This window comes from Ascaphus truei, chromosome 3 (genome assembly GCF_040206685.1).
Source record: "Ascaphus truei isolate aAscTru1 chromosome 3, aAscTru1.hap1, whole genome shotgun sequence".
NCBI lineage: Eukaryota > Metazoa > Chordata > Amphibia > Anura > Ascaphidae > Ascaphus > Ascaphus truei.
This window is the reverse complement of record NC_134485.1, coordinates 286337338-286353178: the sequence shown is the minus strand read 5'-3', so window position 1 is coordinate 286353178 and position 15841 is coordinate 286337338. Positions and strand designations below refer to the sequence as shown.

The following is a 15841-nucleotide window of genomic DNA, read 5'->3' as shown; positions in this document are numbered from 1 at the left end:
GACGTTACGTCAGCGCGACTGGCCTACGTGCCGCACGCTGATGGCGTCACCCCTTTGGCACGACGGAGGTCACGTGGCAGCTCCAGCGTACTACCTGATGCACTCTGTTCCTTGGGAGTGTGCGTCACTCAGCCGCAACTGCTTGCAGCTGTCGACGGATGACGCCGCAGCCCATTGGACTAGAAGTGCCTAAGGTGGGTATAAATGGATTATTGCACTCTTGCTTCACCTTGATAAAGTACTATTGTACGAAACGCGTAGGTGCGTTCCACTTGTCCTATTTTTGTCCCTGTATGTGTTTTCTGGCTTAATACATTTTTTTTGATACTACACGGAGTGGCCTGGTTTTGTTTTTCCCTGCCTCACATTGCAGGGCGTCTGAAGCTGTGCTCCATCTACACCATCTACTCTCGCAGTCCAAAGAGTTAGAAATTTCCAATCCGATTTGCTCTTCTCCCTCTTAATCCCATTTCCTCACACCTTATCAGAACTCTTACTCCTGTATTAATCCCCACGCTCACCCATATTTTCAATTCCTCTCTTCCCTTTGGCACTTTCCTCCTATTTTAAGCATGCAGTGGTCACACCTATTCTCAAACACTCTAGCCCCTAAATGCATTAACTACAGCCCTGTATCACTCTAAAACATTTTGCGTTCTTCCATAAACTCAACTTTCTAAATTCCTATGCCCTCCTGGACTCTTTACAATCTGGCTTTCATACAGCTCACTCACTGTGCTCACTAATGTGAATTATCTACATGAAGCAAAATCCCATTGTCATTTTCCCCACCTCTCTGTCTTCGATACAGCTGATCACCTCCTGATATTCTAAACTCCCTTGGTAGCCGTAAAAAAGCTCTATCTGGGTTATCATCATACTTCCTATCGCACATTTTTGGTCTCTGTTGCCAATATGTCTTTGGTGGATCTGTCTGTTGGTGTACATCAGGGCTCTGTTCTGGGACCTCTCCTTTTCCATCTATGCACACCACTATCCACCCCTATCCCAAGTCTCCGATTGCATCCTGAATATATCCTTGTGGATGGCACCCGCCGCTTTCAACGTAAAATATAAACTCCTCATATTTTACCCTAGACATGGCCTATTAACCCCTTTTCCATCACCGTAAACTGTACCAACATGTATCCTGAGGCAAAGCACTTTTCCAAAACGTTGGACACTATTTGGCAAAAAATCCGTGCAGCCTCTAATAATGTTTGTTTTTTTTATTACCGGATACACGAGAGTAGAGGCTCCACGGATTTTTTAAATGCAATAATTTATTGAAGCCAAATAGTGTCCAACGTTTTGGATGTCACATCAACCTTTGTCAAGGAGTGCCACTTACCATAACTATTACTCTGTGGCACTCCTTGACAAAGGGTGCTGTGACAGCCGAAATGTTGGACACTTTATTTGGCTTCAATAAAATATTGCATTTAAAAAAAAAAAAATCTGTGGAGCCTCCTCTCGTGTATCCTGTAATAATTATTATTATTTTTTTTAACTTATATTTTTATTATTTTTCACAGATAAATGGGGGGGTACAAAAAATAAAAAGGGGGAGAAAACTATTTTATATCAAATTACAAATCACATTACAAATCATACAATATTTTTGGTAAACACCATATTTTACACAACATTCCCAAATCCTCTCTCCCTCCAGGGCGCACCCCTATCCAGCATCCCAGGGCTCCCAGACCCTATCATACCTCCCAGTGGAGTGGTTCAGAAAGGAGAAACTTACCTCCATCAATTGAACATCATTAACCCTTCTAATAACCTATCTTCTGGAGGGCGGGAGTGTCTTTTTCCAGGCCGCTGCTACAGCGCACCTTGCCGCCGTTAAAATATGCAGAATTAATTTTTGTGCATATTGATTTACATCTTCCATAGGTATGGCCAAAATAATCAAGACTGGATCAAGCAGGATTTTTGTGTCAGTCACATCTTTTATTAGTTTCAAAACCATCCTCCAATACATCTGCATTACTGGGCAGAACCACCAAATATGTGCCAAATCTCCCAATTGTCCACAACCCCTCCAACATCTATCCGATGTCCCCGTAAACATCTGTTTTAAATCTTTGGGGGGTGTAGTACCATCGTAACACAATGATATAGATCTTATATGTACGGTAACAAAAGAGAATTTATAGGTTTTGCCCGCATTCTCCCAGATATCCTCCCAGCCCTCTCTTGTTATTTCTGTTTGGAAGCCCCAGGCACATTGGTCCATATATTTATGGTTTGGGGTATCTTTAAGAGTTAGCCCCTGATATAGAGATATGAAACCTCTGATATTTTTTTTGTTTTACATAGATCCTCAAATCGTGTATATCTAGGAAATTCCTCAACAGAGGCCCTGGCACACAAAATGTCAGACTTGCATATACCTAAATAGCTCAATTTGAGGCAGACCATACTTTCTCATCAATTCCTGAAAAAACAGTTTATCCTTTTCTAATAAATCTCCCGCCTCCAGAATTCCTCTTTGCTTCCAAACTTTTAACCCTTGATCCTGAAAACCCAGGGTGAACCCTGGGTTACTGAATAGAGGCGCGAGCCTAGAAGGGACCGAGACAACCTTATATTTCTTTTTTGCCAACTGCCATATTTTCAATGTGAATCCAAATACTGTTGGTTCCGACTGCCTCCCGGCACCCGCCCCAGGTCTTGACCACAACATAGACATCAGACCAAATCGGGTCTGTCAGCAAGCTCTCTAGGTCCACCCAAGCATAGACTCCTCTCGGGGAGTGCCAGTAAACCATTTGTTTCATCCGAGAAGCTATATAATATTTTAGAATATTTGGAACAGACATACCACCTCCTTCCTTGGCATCCAACATAATTGACCAGCTATCCTCGATTGTTTGTTGCCAAATAAACTGCATAATTCGATTCTGAATATCTTTTATAATTGAGTGCGGGACAGATACCGGTAATGTCTGGAAATAGTACAAAAGTCTAGGGAGAATATTCATCTTAACTGCGGTTATACGCCCTATCCAGGAAATACAATGAGAATTCCAGACTTGTAAATCTTTTTTTTAATTTTGGAGAATAGATCAGGGTAGTTATATAATGAATTATAATCTCTAGTAAGAAATTCCTAAATATTTCAAATTAGTCTTTTTTCATTTATAATCAAAATGTAATTTAAGCACCTCAACCTCTTTCCGTTAGCATCAGATTTAAAGCTTGTGATTTCCCATGCTTATTTTATACCCAGAGAGCTCACCAAAACCCCAAAGAGCAAACTGCAAATTATGGGAGCGATGTCAATGGGTTAGCTATAGTCAGAACATCTGCAAACAGCGATATTTTATAACACTCATCTTTTATTTTGATCCCTTGTATATTTGGAGAGGCTCTAGTGGTGGCCGCTAGGGGTTCAATTGTCAGAGGGAAAAGAAGAGGGGAGAGGGGAGACCCCTGCCTAGTCCCATTTTTAATTGTTATTAGATTCCCCTCCCCTCCTGGAATCTTCAGGATAGCTGTTGGCAACTGATAGAGAGCACGAAAGACTCCGGAGAACCAAATGCCTCCAATGTCTTATCCAGAAAGTCCCACCTTATCCTATCAAACGCTTTCTCCGCATCTAGACTCAGCAACATAGCTTTCAATGAATAATTTTCCTTTTATTATCTGATGCCTGGCGCTCGCTCACAAATCCCACCTGATCATAGTGAATTCATCTTGGTAGTATAGGATTCAACAGACGACAGAGAAGCCCAATGCTACATCCAACATGACAGAAACACACAGTAAATTACTTATATATTCTCTTGAAAAAGTGTCATTTAGTTTAACCCTTTGGCCAAAGCGTTGTAAGCTTGCGAGCCACGACAAGGCAGACACCCGTTCGCAAGTCCTAACACTACCAGATAAAATACTAATATACCTCTATTAGGATTAAAATTCTCATTTACCTCTATTAGGAGGGAGAAAGACCACATTGGATCTATATCCAGTAGAATGAGAGGACCTACTAACTTGGGAAGTGGGGAGGGGCGGGCTTAAATCCTGGGAAGGAGGAGCCACCAACCTCCAACTGCTGAGAATAGGTTAACAGAACACAAAACCCCAGCAAGATCTTTTTGGGAACCCCTGAGCCCCCACAAAATATATGTATTTAAGTGTCAAAATGGAGTGCTATTGAGCGTGGCATATGTATACAACAGATGACAGAGAAGCCCAAAGCAACATGACAGAAATACACAGTAATTCCTTGTCATGTTGGATGTAGCATTGGGCTTCTCTGTCTGTTGTATACATTTGCCACGCTCAATAGCACTCCATTTTGACACTTAAATACATATATTTTGTGGGGGCTCAGGGGTTCCCAAAAAGAGTTTGCCGGGGTTTTGTGTTCTAGTATAGGATTCAGTCTATTAACTAAAATGTTGTTATAGATTTTCAAATCCGTATTAAAGTAGTGAAATTGGCCTGTAGCTACCACAACAGAGAGGATCCTTTCCCTCTTTAGGGATCACCACTATATTGGCCTTTGTCATCTGTGGAGGAATTTGTTTTCCCGCTTAGAAAATCATTAAATAGATCCAATAGATGAGGTCTAAAAATTTCTATATAATTTTTATATTAGAGATTTGAGAAACCATCTGGGCCTGGGGCCTTCGATGGTTTCAAAGAGCCGATCGCTTTTCCTAATTCTGACGGAGTTATTTTTTGAGGCGGCGACTCTGAAAACAATGTCCCAGACCTTAGAGCAAGGATCCTGGGTCAAATAACGGTGCCAGCTCTGTCACCTAGAGCAAGTCACTATTTGTCTGTGTCTGCAAAATTAAATTCACAGCGCTATAAGAGGGGGGAGGGGGGAGAAATGTGACATTTTGCTACTTTTGTAAAATGGTTATCATTGATTATATGCATATGCAATGTGCAAATGTTTAATTGAAGGTCACCTGACCTCTGCATCCACCTAGCTTGGACTGTCTCAGAAAGGATATTCTATTTGGATTGCAATATGCTTTTTATTTCTATAGGTTTTGCATAAAATGACTTTCAATGAGCCCTAGAATACATAAAAGCTATAAACAACCTTCAAAGGATCAGCGGGGAAAAAAATTCAACTCCAGAGCCTTATGCCAGGGATTTGTTATTTTACTTTATTTCAATTGTGTTATGTTAATATTTTCAAAACATATAGATTACACATATTAACTTAATTATAAAAGCAAACCTAATTATAAAAGCAAAGAGGTGCCCAACCATCAGTGTTTATAACACACAGTAAATAGGACTCACCAACCCTTAAATATACTATAAAGTTGGGAGTGCTCCACTGAAAATCAAGGAATAAATATATTAAGACAAAACAGATTCCCGAGGAGGAATGAAAAAGAAATCTTCAATATGCGGCAACCATAGGTAAATTAATTTGGGCTATTTGGAATTGGACTTGCTGTATAATACAAAAAAAAAAGAGGAATAGATATAAAAACCAATCACAATTGTGAGGAAAGTGCATCAAATGGACAATTACACATAGTGAATAAATGCTTAAGTGACAGGTGGGGAAACAGTTTCCAAAATACACACCATAAAAAGTACCGGTACAGCAATAATTACAACAAAAAATAAATGGTACGCCGACTATTCCTAAACAGCATAAATCAGAGCACAGAACATACAATAACAATACTTTGGTACTTTTGTGAGAAGGAGCGACTGAGTAAAGCCAGTGACTTAGGTTCGATTCCAACTGTCAGCTCCTTGTGACTTGCCCATCTCCCTGTACCTCAAGCACCAAAACTCATCCAGGCAGGGATTGTGTCTGTAGAATTTTTATCTGCTGCGTACAGAGCACTATACTGTAATTGGGGGGGGGGGGGGGGGCGCTTAAGTACCATTGGGAGAAAAGTGCTATATAAAATAAAGCTGTTTGTTTACACATTCAATAATTATTTTCCTTATTTCACCTGGTTATCCTGTAGTGACCCAGCAGGTTCGCCATACCCAGTTTCAACTTCTTATGTGCTATATACACCAGCGTTTATCTTTACAGAATTAGATCTGTGCTCTGATTTATGCCGTGTTTAGGGTTAAATGCAGAACCGGGCACCTAGTAGACAAACTGTTTGGTTCTCAATCACGGCTGAAGATTTCCCTTTTTACCTAGAATCTGCTAGGTTGTTGTAAACTCAGAGTACCCACTGATTGATAGAGGAATCTGTTCTCCACTTTTGCTATTCATGCCCAGAATCTCTCCCAAATATCTTCATATAAACTGGCCTCCTCCTCCTGCTCATTTGCCAAAACTCTACTTTCTGGAACACTTATCCTAGCCAGTGCCCATCTAGTAACCAGTAAATCTCTTGAAAGAGCGCCAATGTCTCAAAAATGTTGCAAATTGCTTCTTCAGATTAACAGTCCGAGACTACACAGAGACCAACTGCTCGCACTTCCCACAGAACGGATGCTCCAAGGTCACATACATGAGACAAGATGTGCATTCCCAATCCGGCCAACACTCATTGTGCCGCTTACACAGAAAATAAGAAAATTAATATTTCCTTCTTCGTATGCAGTGAAGCAGCTTCCCAGTGCAGAAGTGTCCTCTTATCTAGCACGGGGAGTGTATTTTCACAGCATTACCAATCTGGTGTTAACTTCTATTCAAGTCAATAGTTGTAAATGCCATATCAGGGTGAGATACCAGTTTAATGATATACTGTGCTGCCACTTTTTTGTCCCCTTTATTGGAGTGAAGCATAACTCTGCTTCAGCACCAGGAAGTTGCCTCCCAGAACAAAGAGACTGTAAAAAGCATATCTTTTTTACAAGTAATTAAAACAACTTCAATATAGACTTTGAACTTTTACAAATACTTCAAAAGGTTTGTAAATAAAATCATTGCTTCACCCTGAAATCATCGCCACTTTAGAGCTTCAAGCCAACGTGGCAGGTTACACGAGATACGAGACTACAACTCTACCAGTTCTACCGGATATTTAATTACAAAATATACTTAGGCCTGCAACCAATGAGTACAATAATGAAACCTATAAAACATTTTTAACATCAAGATCTCTGGAAATAAAAATGGCAGGATTTTGCAGTGAGCAATTTTATTGCAAAGAAAATGGGAAAGGGTATAAAATAAATAAAGTCACAAGAGGCTTTGGGGAGGATTGCAACCAAACTACGCAATTTATAGCAATAGATCAAACTAGAAGGAAATGCTCAAAAGCATATTAAGAATTTAAAAGTGGTTCTTCATATACTTTTCCACATTCAAATAAGGTAGTGCTGTGCTTTTCCAAATAGTTGCTATAGAAACCCAAGAAAGCGTAATACATTGAAAAAGAAATATTAAAAAGGAGAAATTCATGTGCGTTATTTTTTTATCATAGGATTTGTAGCAAGGATTCTCTGGAGCTGAACCACATTCATTTGGAGCTTCAGAGACCACCTGCTTCCGAAAATACTCTCCTCCGTAGGGGGTGCCGTATCTCTGCAAAGTTTAAAGCCCCCAGTCACATGGCCAATAGGAAGCCTCACCTTCCTATTGGCCATTACCTTAAACTAATACTATACAACGGATTAGAACACAACAGCTAGGATTTTAAGGTCATGCTCTACCTCCCAATAGCCTTCGTTATGTACCTGCTCACCTCCTAAACTCTTTCAACAAGTCTTCTGTACCACACGTTTCTTGTGCACTGTTGAGTCAAAAATCTACATTCCGCTCCCAACCTCTTACCCTTGTTATATTGGTCAGGTTCCTTCTCCGCCCATCTTCATAACAGATCAGATAAAATCATCTTTACAATGCATTATTTTCACAGCGTGTGATCCCAGGAACTACTACATAAGCACTTGTCCACTCGATTTTACCCTAGATATACTAGTGTCTCTGAAGGTCTCCTGCAAACACACCAGTTAGATGGTATGCTCCTCAGGGAAGGTAATCTCTAGGACAAATGTTTACTTCTATGAATTATTCTTCCCTGTTATGTACATTACAGGCATACGCCGCATTAACGTACGCAATGGGTCCAGAGCATGCATTTAAAGTGAAAATGTACTTCGTGAAGCATTGCCTTCCCCCGCCCCCACTTATCGATGCTTCAGTACAGATAGGGAGCGGTATTGCAGATCAGGATGTGCCGATAGGCGAATGCACAAGCTGCCGTTTGCCTTTTGGGCAAAGGGAATCAGCGCATCACTACTACAGTCTGTAGGGCAGAATAAGTGTCCGTACTCAAAGCGAGCGTACGGACACAGGGGTATGATGCTATTGAAAATATGTCCTTACTCGCAAGTGAACTTAAAGTTAGTGTCCTTAAACTAGGGTATGCCTGTATCTCTGCTGCTCACTCTACATAAGTAAAAATATTACTTTATCCGACGTTTCATCTGAATGATTTTGCCCATGAAATAGTCATTCCTACAGCACTTTATTACAATAAGAAGCAGAGACAGGTTCGTTAACATGCTGCACCAACACACTTACAGGTAGTCTTCGTTATCCAACGTTTCACTTTACAACGCATGGCATATCCAACGCTTTACAATGCAACCCCAAGGGCTGTTTTTCGACGCCGGAATGCGTTTCACTATCCAACGCTACTTCCAGAACGGATTCTGTTGGATAACCGAGGACTGCATTTAAAATGCAATGATGTCCAAAACAAAAGTATGGCTCGGTGCAGCATCTTAAATATTATACTTTGTTATTAAAATGTTGGCTAAAAGAAAACAGCTAACGTGTATTTTCTGTAGTGTTTATGTATATTAAAAAAGTGAAAATTCATATGGACTTGTTGAGCATTATTTTTTTATGATAGGCTAAATTAGCCGAGTGCAAAATCCTGCTACACCAGTTATCCAAACAATTACTGTCAGTACATGTAAATATTTAAGTCACGTTCGCAATAAAACAATTAACCCTTCTAATTGACAGCGAAGCATCAGTAGATTTGCTATAACGCATAGCTGGAAATTAGTGAATTAAGTTTATCAATCCCTTTGGCAATGTGACAATACGCTGATACTCCATATTGCTGTATTTTTGTAATCCTAAACAAAATACATTTTTTATAGAAAACTATCAAATATATCCCCCATGTTGCTGTTCTTGTAACAGATATAGATTGATCCTTTATTAATGGTACTGCGGCCACTCACCACTTCCACAACTGAACCGATGCCAATATAAGGTTATCTTTGATTAAATGACAGCCTTTAGACATGCTATGTCCAAGAAAAATAATACTCATGACAATCTTGCCCATAAGCTTATGCAAGAAGTCAAATGCAGTTCCTAGTAAAAGTTTTCAATAATACTACAGTAGCATCAATAACAGCATTTCTAAAATTATTTTCCATGGGATGCTCCAAAAAATATATATTAAATCGTCGGGAAAAATGATCGAACAAAAAAAAAGTGAGATACATACAAAAGAAACACTAAAAGGAGTATCCAAATAGTGAAAAAAAAGATACATAATTAAAACAGAATATTATGTGTGCCTAAGGTCAATTACACTGCAGGTCCCCGACAGCAAGGAAGAGTTAAAAGCAGCTATGTCAGTATCCTGAAATAGTCCTATGATGTAATTGTGCAGTATGTGTAATGCTTCAAGACACCACTAAAATTATTGATGGCCAGTACAAAGAAAACTCAACTATTCTCTTTCAACATCACCCTTCATTCTTATAGATCACTCGCCCTTTGTTTTGTACAAGCAAGCTTAAAACAATTTTTTATGAACAAAATATTCCACCTTTGGTAAATTTTATCATTTCAGCAAACTCTGCATTTTCATTATTTAGAGAAAAGGGTCTGAAAAAAATATTAACCAGGATCCCTCATGATAATAGCTGTATAGGTGAGAAAAAAAAATTTGTCATGAAAGCAAATACATTAAAATGCACCTACCTACAGGTGCAAAATAATATAACCCCTTCAACTCAAATTAGTTTAAATGTGTTTTGTTCTACTCGGGTATAATACAAAAATACAATGTGTACTGTATGTTCTGCTCTTGCCCCACAGAAGCAGCCACAGGGGTGTGTGAAATGTAAAGCTGTGCAAAGCAACCAGCAACAGCCTGCATGTGGGGCCTGTAACCTGCCAGGTGAAGTGTACATGCATTTTCAATACATGGTTTGGTTTATGATGACTGCCCCAGGCATGCAACTCCTACTGAATCAGCTAATGAAAGCTGGGAGATGTCTTTACATCACATGGAAGAAACAAACCTATTTGGACTCACAATACAATGTGATGCTCCTCCCTCCCGTCAGTTATGATCTGCTAGTGGAAAATGTGAGGCATGATTACACGTTAAGGAAAACAGAAGCATTTATCAGAAAATACACTGCTGAGAACAAATGCAACAAACCGTTCCTTTTTGTATCTTAAAAAGGGGGGCAGCTACTTGTTTCACATTCATACTCGGGTAAAATGAAGCGGGAGTGATTAAGGCAGGGCAAATAAACACACTGCGTAGTGAAACAAATTATTCTTCTGCAGCCAAGAGAAACTGGGTGGGGACAGATGCCACACTGGAAGCTGCAATCACACTAGCTCTACACGTTTTGTCTAAACACGTCACAATTCACATACAAAACGATCTACAGGTAACCTGTAGAAAAACACTGCTTGAGACCACAACAAAAATCTCACATCTGAGTAACTCAAATGTCTCCAATAAATGCAATGAGGTAATGCCCACTTACTGCATACATCCTGGTACTCATTACAAATATAAAAGTTTTGTATTCGCACTTCTGACATCCATAACTCATGGGATAATATAATAAGCCTGTTTATCTTTAATGAGATATAAATACATACACATTTTCAATACAGGTCATTGATGCCCAGAATTCATCTAATTACAAAGCTTGGTTTCTGAAGGGTCTAAAGCTTTAGCCTATCATTTATAATAATAACAACAGGAAGCTCTGACCAGTCCAAGTGATTTATATGGAAACTGCCTTCTGATTCCCAATGAGAAACCCGGGGTTAAAACAGGCAAGAAAAATAGAAGCGAGCTTCTTGATGAGGTGTGTAAAGTTCCAGTGTTCACATTTATAGCCATCCAGAATAGTGATCAAAACATGGCCACCGGTAGGGTCACTACTTCTGGAATGCCACTTGCAACATGTTCGTATGTGGCCAAAACCAGAAACAGGCTGGTGGTTTTGATTAAAAATACTGTAATTGACATCTTACTGCATCATTGACTAAACTATATTCTGTTAATCACACATCAACGCCATTTACTTCAATAGCGCAAATGCGGTTGAGGAGGAATCTCTCAATGTTTTCAAGGTCTGCGATTAAAAACTACATATACATACAGACCACCTTCTACCACTTAAAACAATGGTTCCTAAAAATTCTGGCTGGCTTTTAAGCATTGTATATATTTGACCATCAAAGTAAAATAAACAGGCTAAGTGAGGGACATAATTTGATATGCTGTACACAGAGTATTGATTTGATTGCATGCCAACATGTACACTCACTGACTGTAGATAAATATATGCATAATATGCTTACAGTCAAACATGACCAGACACCACGTCTCAGCCAGCCACACCTATAAAAAGCCTGTAACAAGACAATAGGCACGGCACCAGTAAAGATGACATTTTAGTTAGCACTAAGCAGCTCCCCCATCTTTTGGCTCAGTTTCACTGTACCAGGAAGTACAGTGTGCACAGAATATTCCTAGCAAAAGGGCATTACATTTTCCTGAAAGCTTCTATTTCATCTTACAATAAAGATAGGATTGGGGCACACACTTAAATAGTGGAGACCAGACTACTTGTGGGCGCTGCCAGAGTACCTATAAAAAAGGGACTGTAACAAAAAAATAATAGATACCCAGAAATATACAAAAAAAAATTTAAAAAAAAAAGGTTTTTTTTTTTTTGTTTATTGGCTCAACTTTGCGGCTACCCTATAGAGTGCGTGTGTCGATTACAGGGGCCCCGCGCTCTTCTCCAAAGCAATTAAATGCTGGGGAGCACGCAAGGCTTAACTTAATTACCTTGGCTTCAGATGATGCGTCAAATGACGCTGCGGGGTAACGTGCCGTCACATGACCCAGCAACGTAATTTGACGCTGGTTCCTAGTTGAGTGGGGCCCCCCCGAGCACTGGGGCTGAGCAGGCAGGGAGGCGCAGCGCAGAAAGTTTGTGCACCCCTGCTCCAGAGCCTTTATCAAGAGAGCTTTACCACTTTGTAAATACTAGCTTTGTTTGTAGAACATGAGTCAAAAAATAATAATTTTAAAAACACGAATATGGAGAAACTCAATTTCGCTTTATGTTTTTCTTATGACTACCTAAACAGACAAATGCGGTTTCATTCTGTGCAAAACGCCATCAACTTGAAATTTTGCACTACATTGAGCGAAAAATCATTTTAAAATGTGTGGTAAGGCATATATTACAATCCAGTTTCATAATCACCCAACACATTACATTTAAAGTTAGTACTTCCAGTGGGAGTGCATACTTGTATGCAAGATTAAACAAACAATGCCAACGTAAATCTTTAAAATGGGTTAAATGAGTATGACATGCCGAGTAGAGAAACCTGACATGACCTCCCTTAAACCGCTAATATAAGAGAACTGTGTGCATAGATTTAATTTAAAAAAATAATTGCAGCTTGTTAATGTACTTATGGTATTGCCAGAGGTTGCACTGTATATTGACGATAAGCATCTTGAGTTCACCATGTTTGCTTTCTTGGCCACTCTGACAGCACTACAGTGCACAATAATAAAATATTGCAAATACTATATATACTGGGTGAGCTTATTCTAACATAGGGACTGAATGTGCATATCGATACCTGCCCAGCAATGCTCCCAGAAGTACAGTACTAGCCTTCTACTTGCAACTGACAGGTGTCACATTCATTTGGTGATGCCCACACAAACGACAGCAATAACAGAGCAGGACCATGCAGTAGTGGCTCAGCTACTGGTGCTTAATATGTGCCAGGTGTCAGTAGTGTGTAGAGAACCACAGGGCATCACACCTATTTCTTTGAAAAAATGTATTACATAACTGCCAACATTTTGGCCCTGCAAGGGCCTTCATCTGATCACAATTCATCTTTTATAATAGACTTGCAGGGGCAAAACGCTGAAAATTACACAATAAAACAGAGGTGGGGGGGAGGTGGGGTGTGTAAACACAGACATGCCCCAGCGTTGCTTATAGATGCTCCATAAACCAAGGGTAACAAAATGCAGGTCCACAGTGTACACTACAGACAAAATGCAATACTACTCCATATATTAACCATCTTGTGCTGAAACCACTGAACAAAGATCAGGTCACTGGTCTCCTGATGCATTGCAGACCTAAGGGAGGTATCAAAGATTAGGGGCTAAGTAAGCGTCCTATTTAATGATAGAAATGTTCTCACTCTACCCCTCTAAACACAGGCGTGACCATCGGGACCGAGGAGGGGCTCTATTAATGCAATGCAGCACCCACTGGAATCCACGGGCTTAGCCAATGAACGTGCAGGGCGCAGGTAGCCGGCACGTGAAGTGCTAGCGCGTGGCACTGGCGAGATGCCCGCGTGACCTATTCCCTCTGGCACACGAGACCCTAACGGCTGCGGGTCCCGGATCCACCTCACCAACCGAACCCAGGCATACCGGGCGGGAGGAGATGGGTGGTAGTAACAGTCACCAAGACAGCGCAGCCCCTCCCCACCTAACCCGGATGTTACTATGCGGGTCCTCAGAGCAGCAAGGCGCCCAGAAGTTGGGTGACCGTTGGGTTATGACACTTCGCGTGGTCTCCCAACTTGTGTCTTCTCTTATACCACCTACATTAAAGAGGGGATTATTACCCCCCCTCCCCCTTTAGTGGTGTGCACTACAGCCTGTCCGGGTGCACCGGCACCGCCGCCCCCCCCCCCTTACTGCGGGCACTTTATTATTTACCTGCTGCCGGAGTGGCCAGCCTGCTGCTCCTTGTCGCTCACCGCCGCCGTGTATATCTGCCGGTACCTGTCAGCCAGGGCCCTGCCGGAGAGCAGCAGCTGGTACCGGCTCCGGCAGTCAGCCCGGGCCCCGGAGCCGCTGCTGCCAGCCAGGCCTCCCGTCATGTTGAGCCGCGCCATGCAGGACGAGGAGGCGGAAGATGGAGGCAGAGGGAAGACGCCGTTGCCCCCCGCTCCGTTGGAAGCCGCCGCCGCCGCTGCAGCCGCCGCCGGGGGAGGGGGTGCGGTTGCTGCGCACATCATCTTCTTTCGCAAGCCGTGTGTGTGTCTATGTCCGGTGATGTGTGCGTGTCACTGCGGCTGCAATCATGGAGGGGCTGCTGCCTGTGTCACCCCTGTGCCGCTCCTCATCCAATGCCAGGAAAACCCAACCCGAACATGCAACAAATATATATACTGTATATACACACAGTGTGTGTGTATCCGCGTCCGGGGAGGAGGTGGAGGTTGGGGTTGACCTCCCTCTCTCCTTTACAGTCTCTGCGAGTCTTCCCGTAACCCCGGCGATCCCACAACGTGCCGGGTCACAGCCAAGCAAACACACTCCCCGCTCTCCTCCTCATCCTCCTCCGCCAGTGAGAGAGAGAGAGACACTGTCACCGTGCAGCCAGCGTGTGACTCTCACAGCAGCAGTGTCAGCGACAGTGACCTTCATGCACTGCTCATCCGCAGCTTCTCTGCCCCACCCTGACCGCGGGGCCAGCTCCGCTTCACCTACAGTGCTGCTGCTGCTGCCGAAGTGAAAGCTGCACACTCAGTGCTGCCATCTTATCTTCATTATCTGCCTGCTGCTGAGTGTGTCTCACACACAGAGCATGCCGGGAGAACACTGCTCTCCTCTCCCAGCTTCCTCCCAGCAGCACACTGCCCCCTGCAGGACAAGCGCCTGTACCGAGCTCATCATCAGCACGTGACCTGCTGTTTAGTTGGGATTTGTTGTGTAATAGGAATACCAGACAGGTAGAAAATGTTGCACAAGATGCAGGGCATACATGCCACTCTCACGAATGCCACGCCTGTGTGCGCGTGACTTGTGTATGTGAAAGGGGTGAAAACATCCAGCTGACTCACCTAACTGCAGGGCACTAGAAATGTGCGAAAACGCCCCCAGAATGTGTCGCACTACACCCCAATAGGCTCCCACCACATGGAATAATATAAGGTCTTACCCTCAGGTGTCCTTGGTCCCATTTAGTAGAAAACAATGTAATTAACACAAAAACCTAATGTAGCAAAATGTGTCAGAAAATGGGGTTAATCTTTTCACAAAGGTACTGGGCTCAATAAGAGCCCAAAGACAGTACTTATTACATTTTAGCTTTACAGCAGCAATACTACCTGCCCTCCTTTTTTTATTTTATTTTTTCTATATGTAAAGCGTGTGACAATGTATAATTCTACATTCTTACCTAAACTGACAATCGTTTGGTGCTCCTGTTATAAATCTGCCAAAATCCTGATTGTGTGACTAAGGCCTCGGCCATGGTTCCTGATTGCGGGCGTAGGCGCGCTGAGGCTGAGGGAAAGCGCTTGCTTTCCCTGGCCTTAGACAACGCGCCGTCCGTGGGTGTGTCGGCGGGCGGGCCAGTGACGTCACGGAGCTGGTTCGCCCTCATTGGGCCAACCGCTCACGTTACCGACCCTGCACTCCGGCAAGCGGGAAAATTTAAAATTTTCCTAAGACCTACGCTTCCACGCACTTGCGGAAGCGTTGGCGAGCCCCTACTAAAGCCGCTCTCATTGTGGCTGTAGGGGCTCAGTGCCGAGCGGAAGTGCGCCTCCGCCCGCAAGCACCATCCATGGACGCGGCCTTAAATT

At 42.3% G+C, this 15841-nt stretch overlaps 1 protein-coding gene across 25 annotated transcripts in view; it reads right to left on the bottom strand.

Annotated features, from left to right (window-relative positions):
• Positions 1-14851, bottom strand: part of MYCBP2 (MYC binding protein 2) — a 189899-nt gene extending 175048 nt beyond the window's left edge. For 24 of the 25 annotated variants that reach the window (XM_075590941.1, XM_075590942.1, XM_075590948.1 and 21 more), the window contains exon 1: positions 13965-14851. In XM_075590941.1, the coding sequence (XP_075447056.1) occupies positions 13965-14266 (302 nt within the window). In that variant the 5' untranslated portion in view covers positions 14267-14851. The remainder of the gene's footprint in view (positions 1-13964) is intronic. The other variant, XM_075590958.1, reaches the window with a different exon arrangement.
• Positions 14852-15841: the final 990 nt, after the last annotated feature.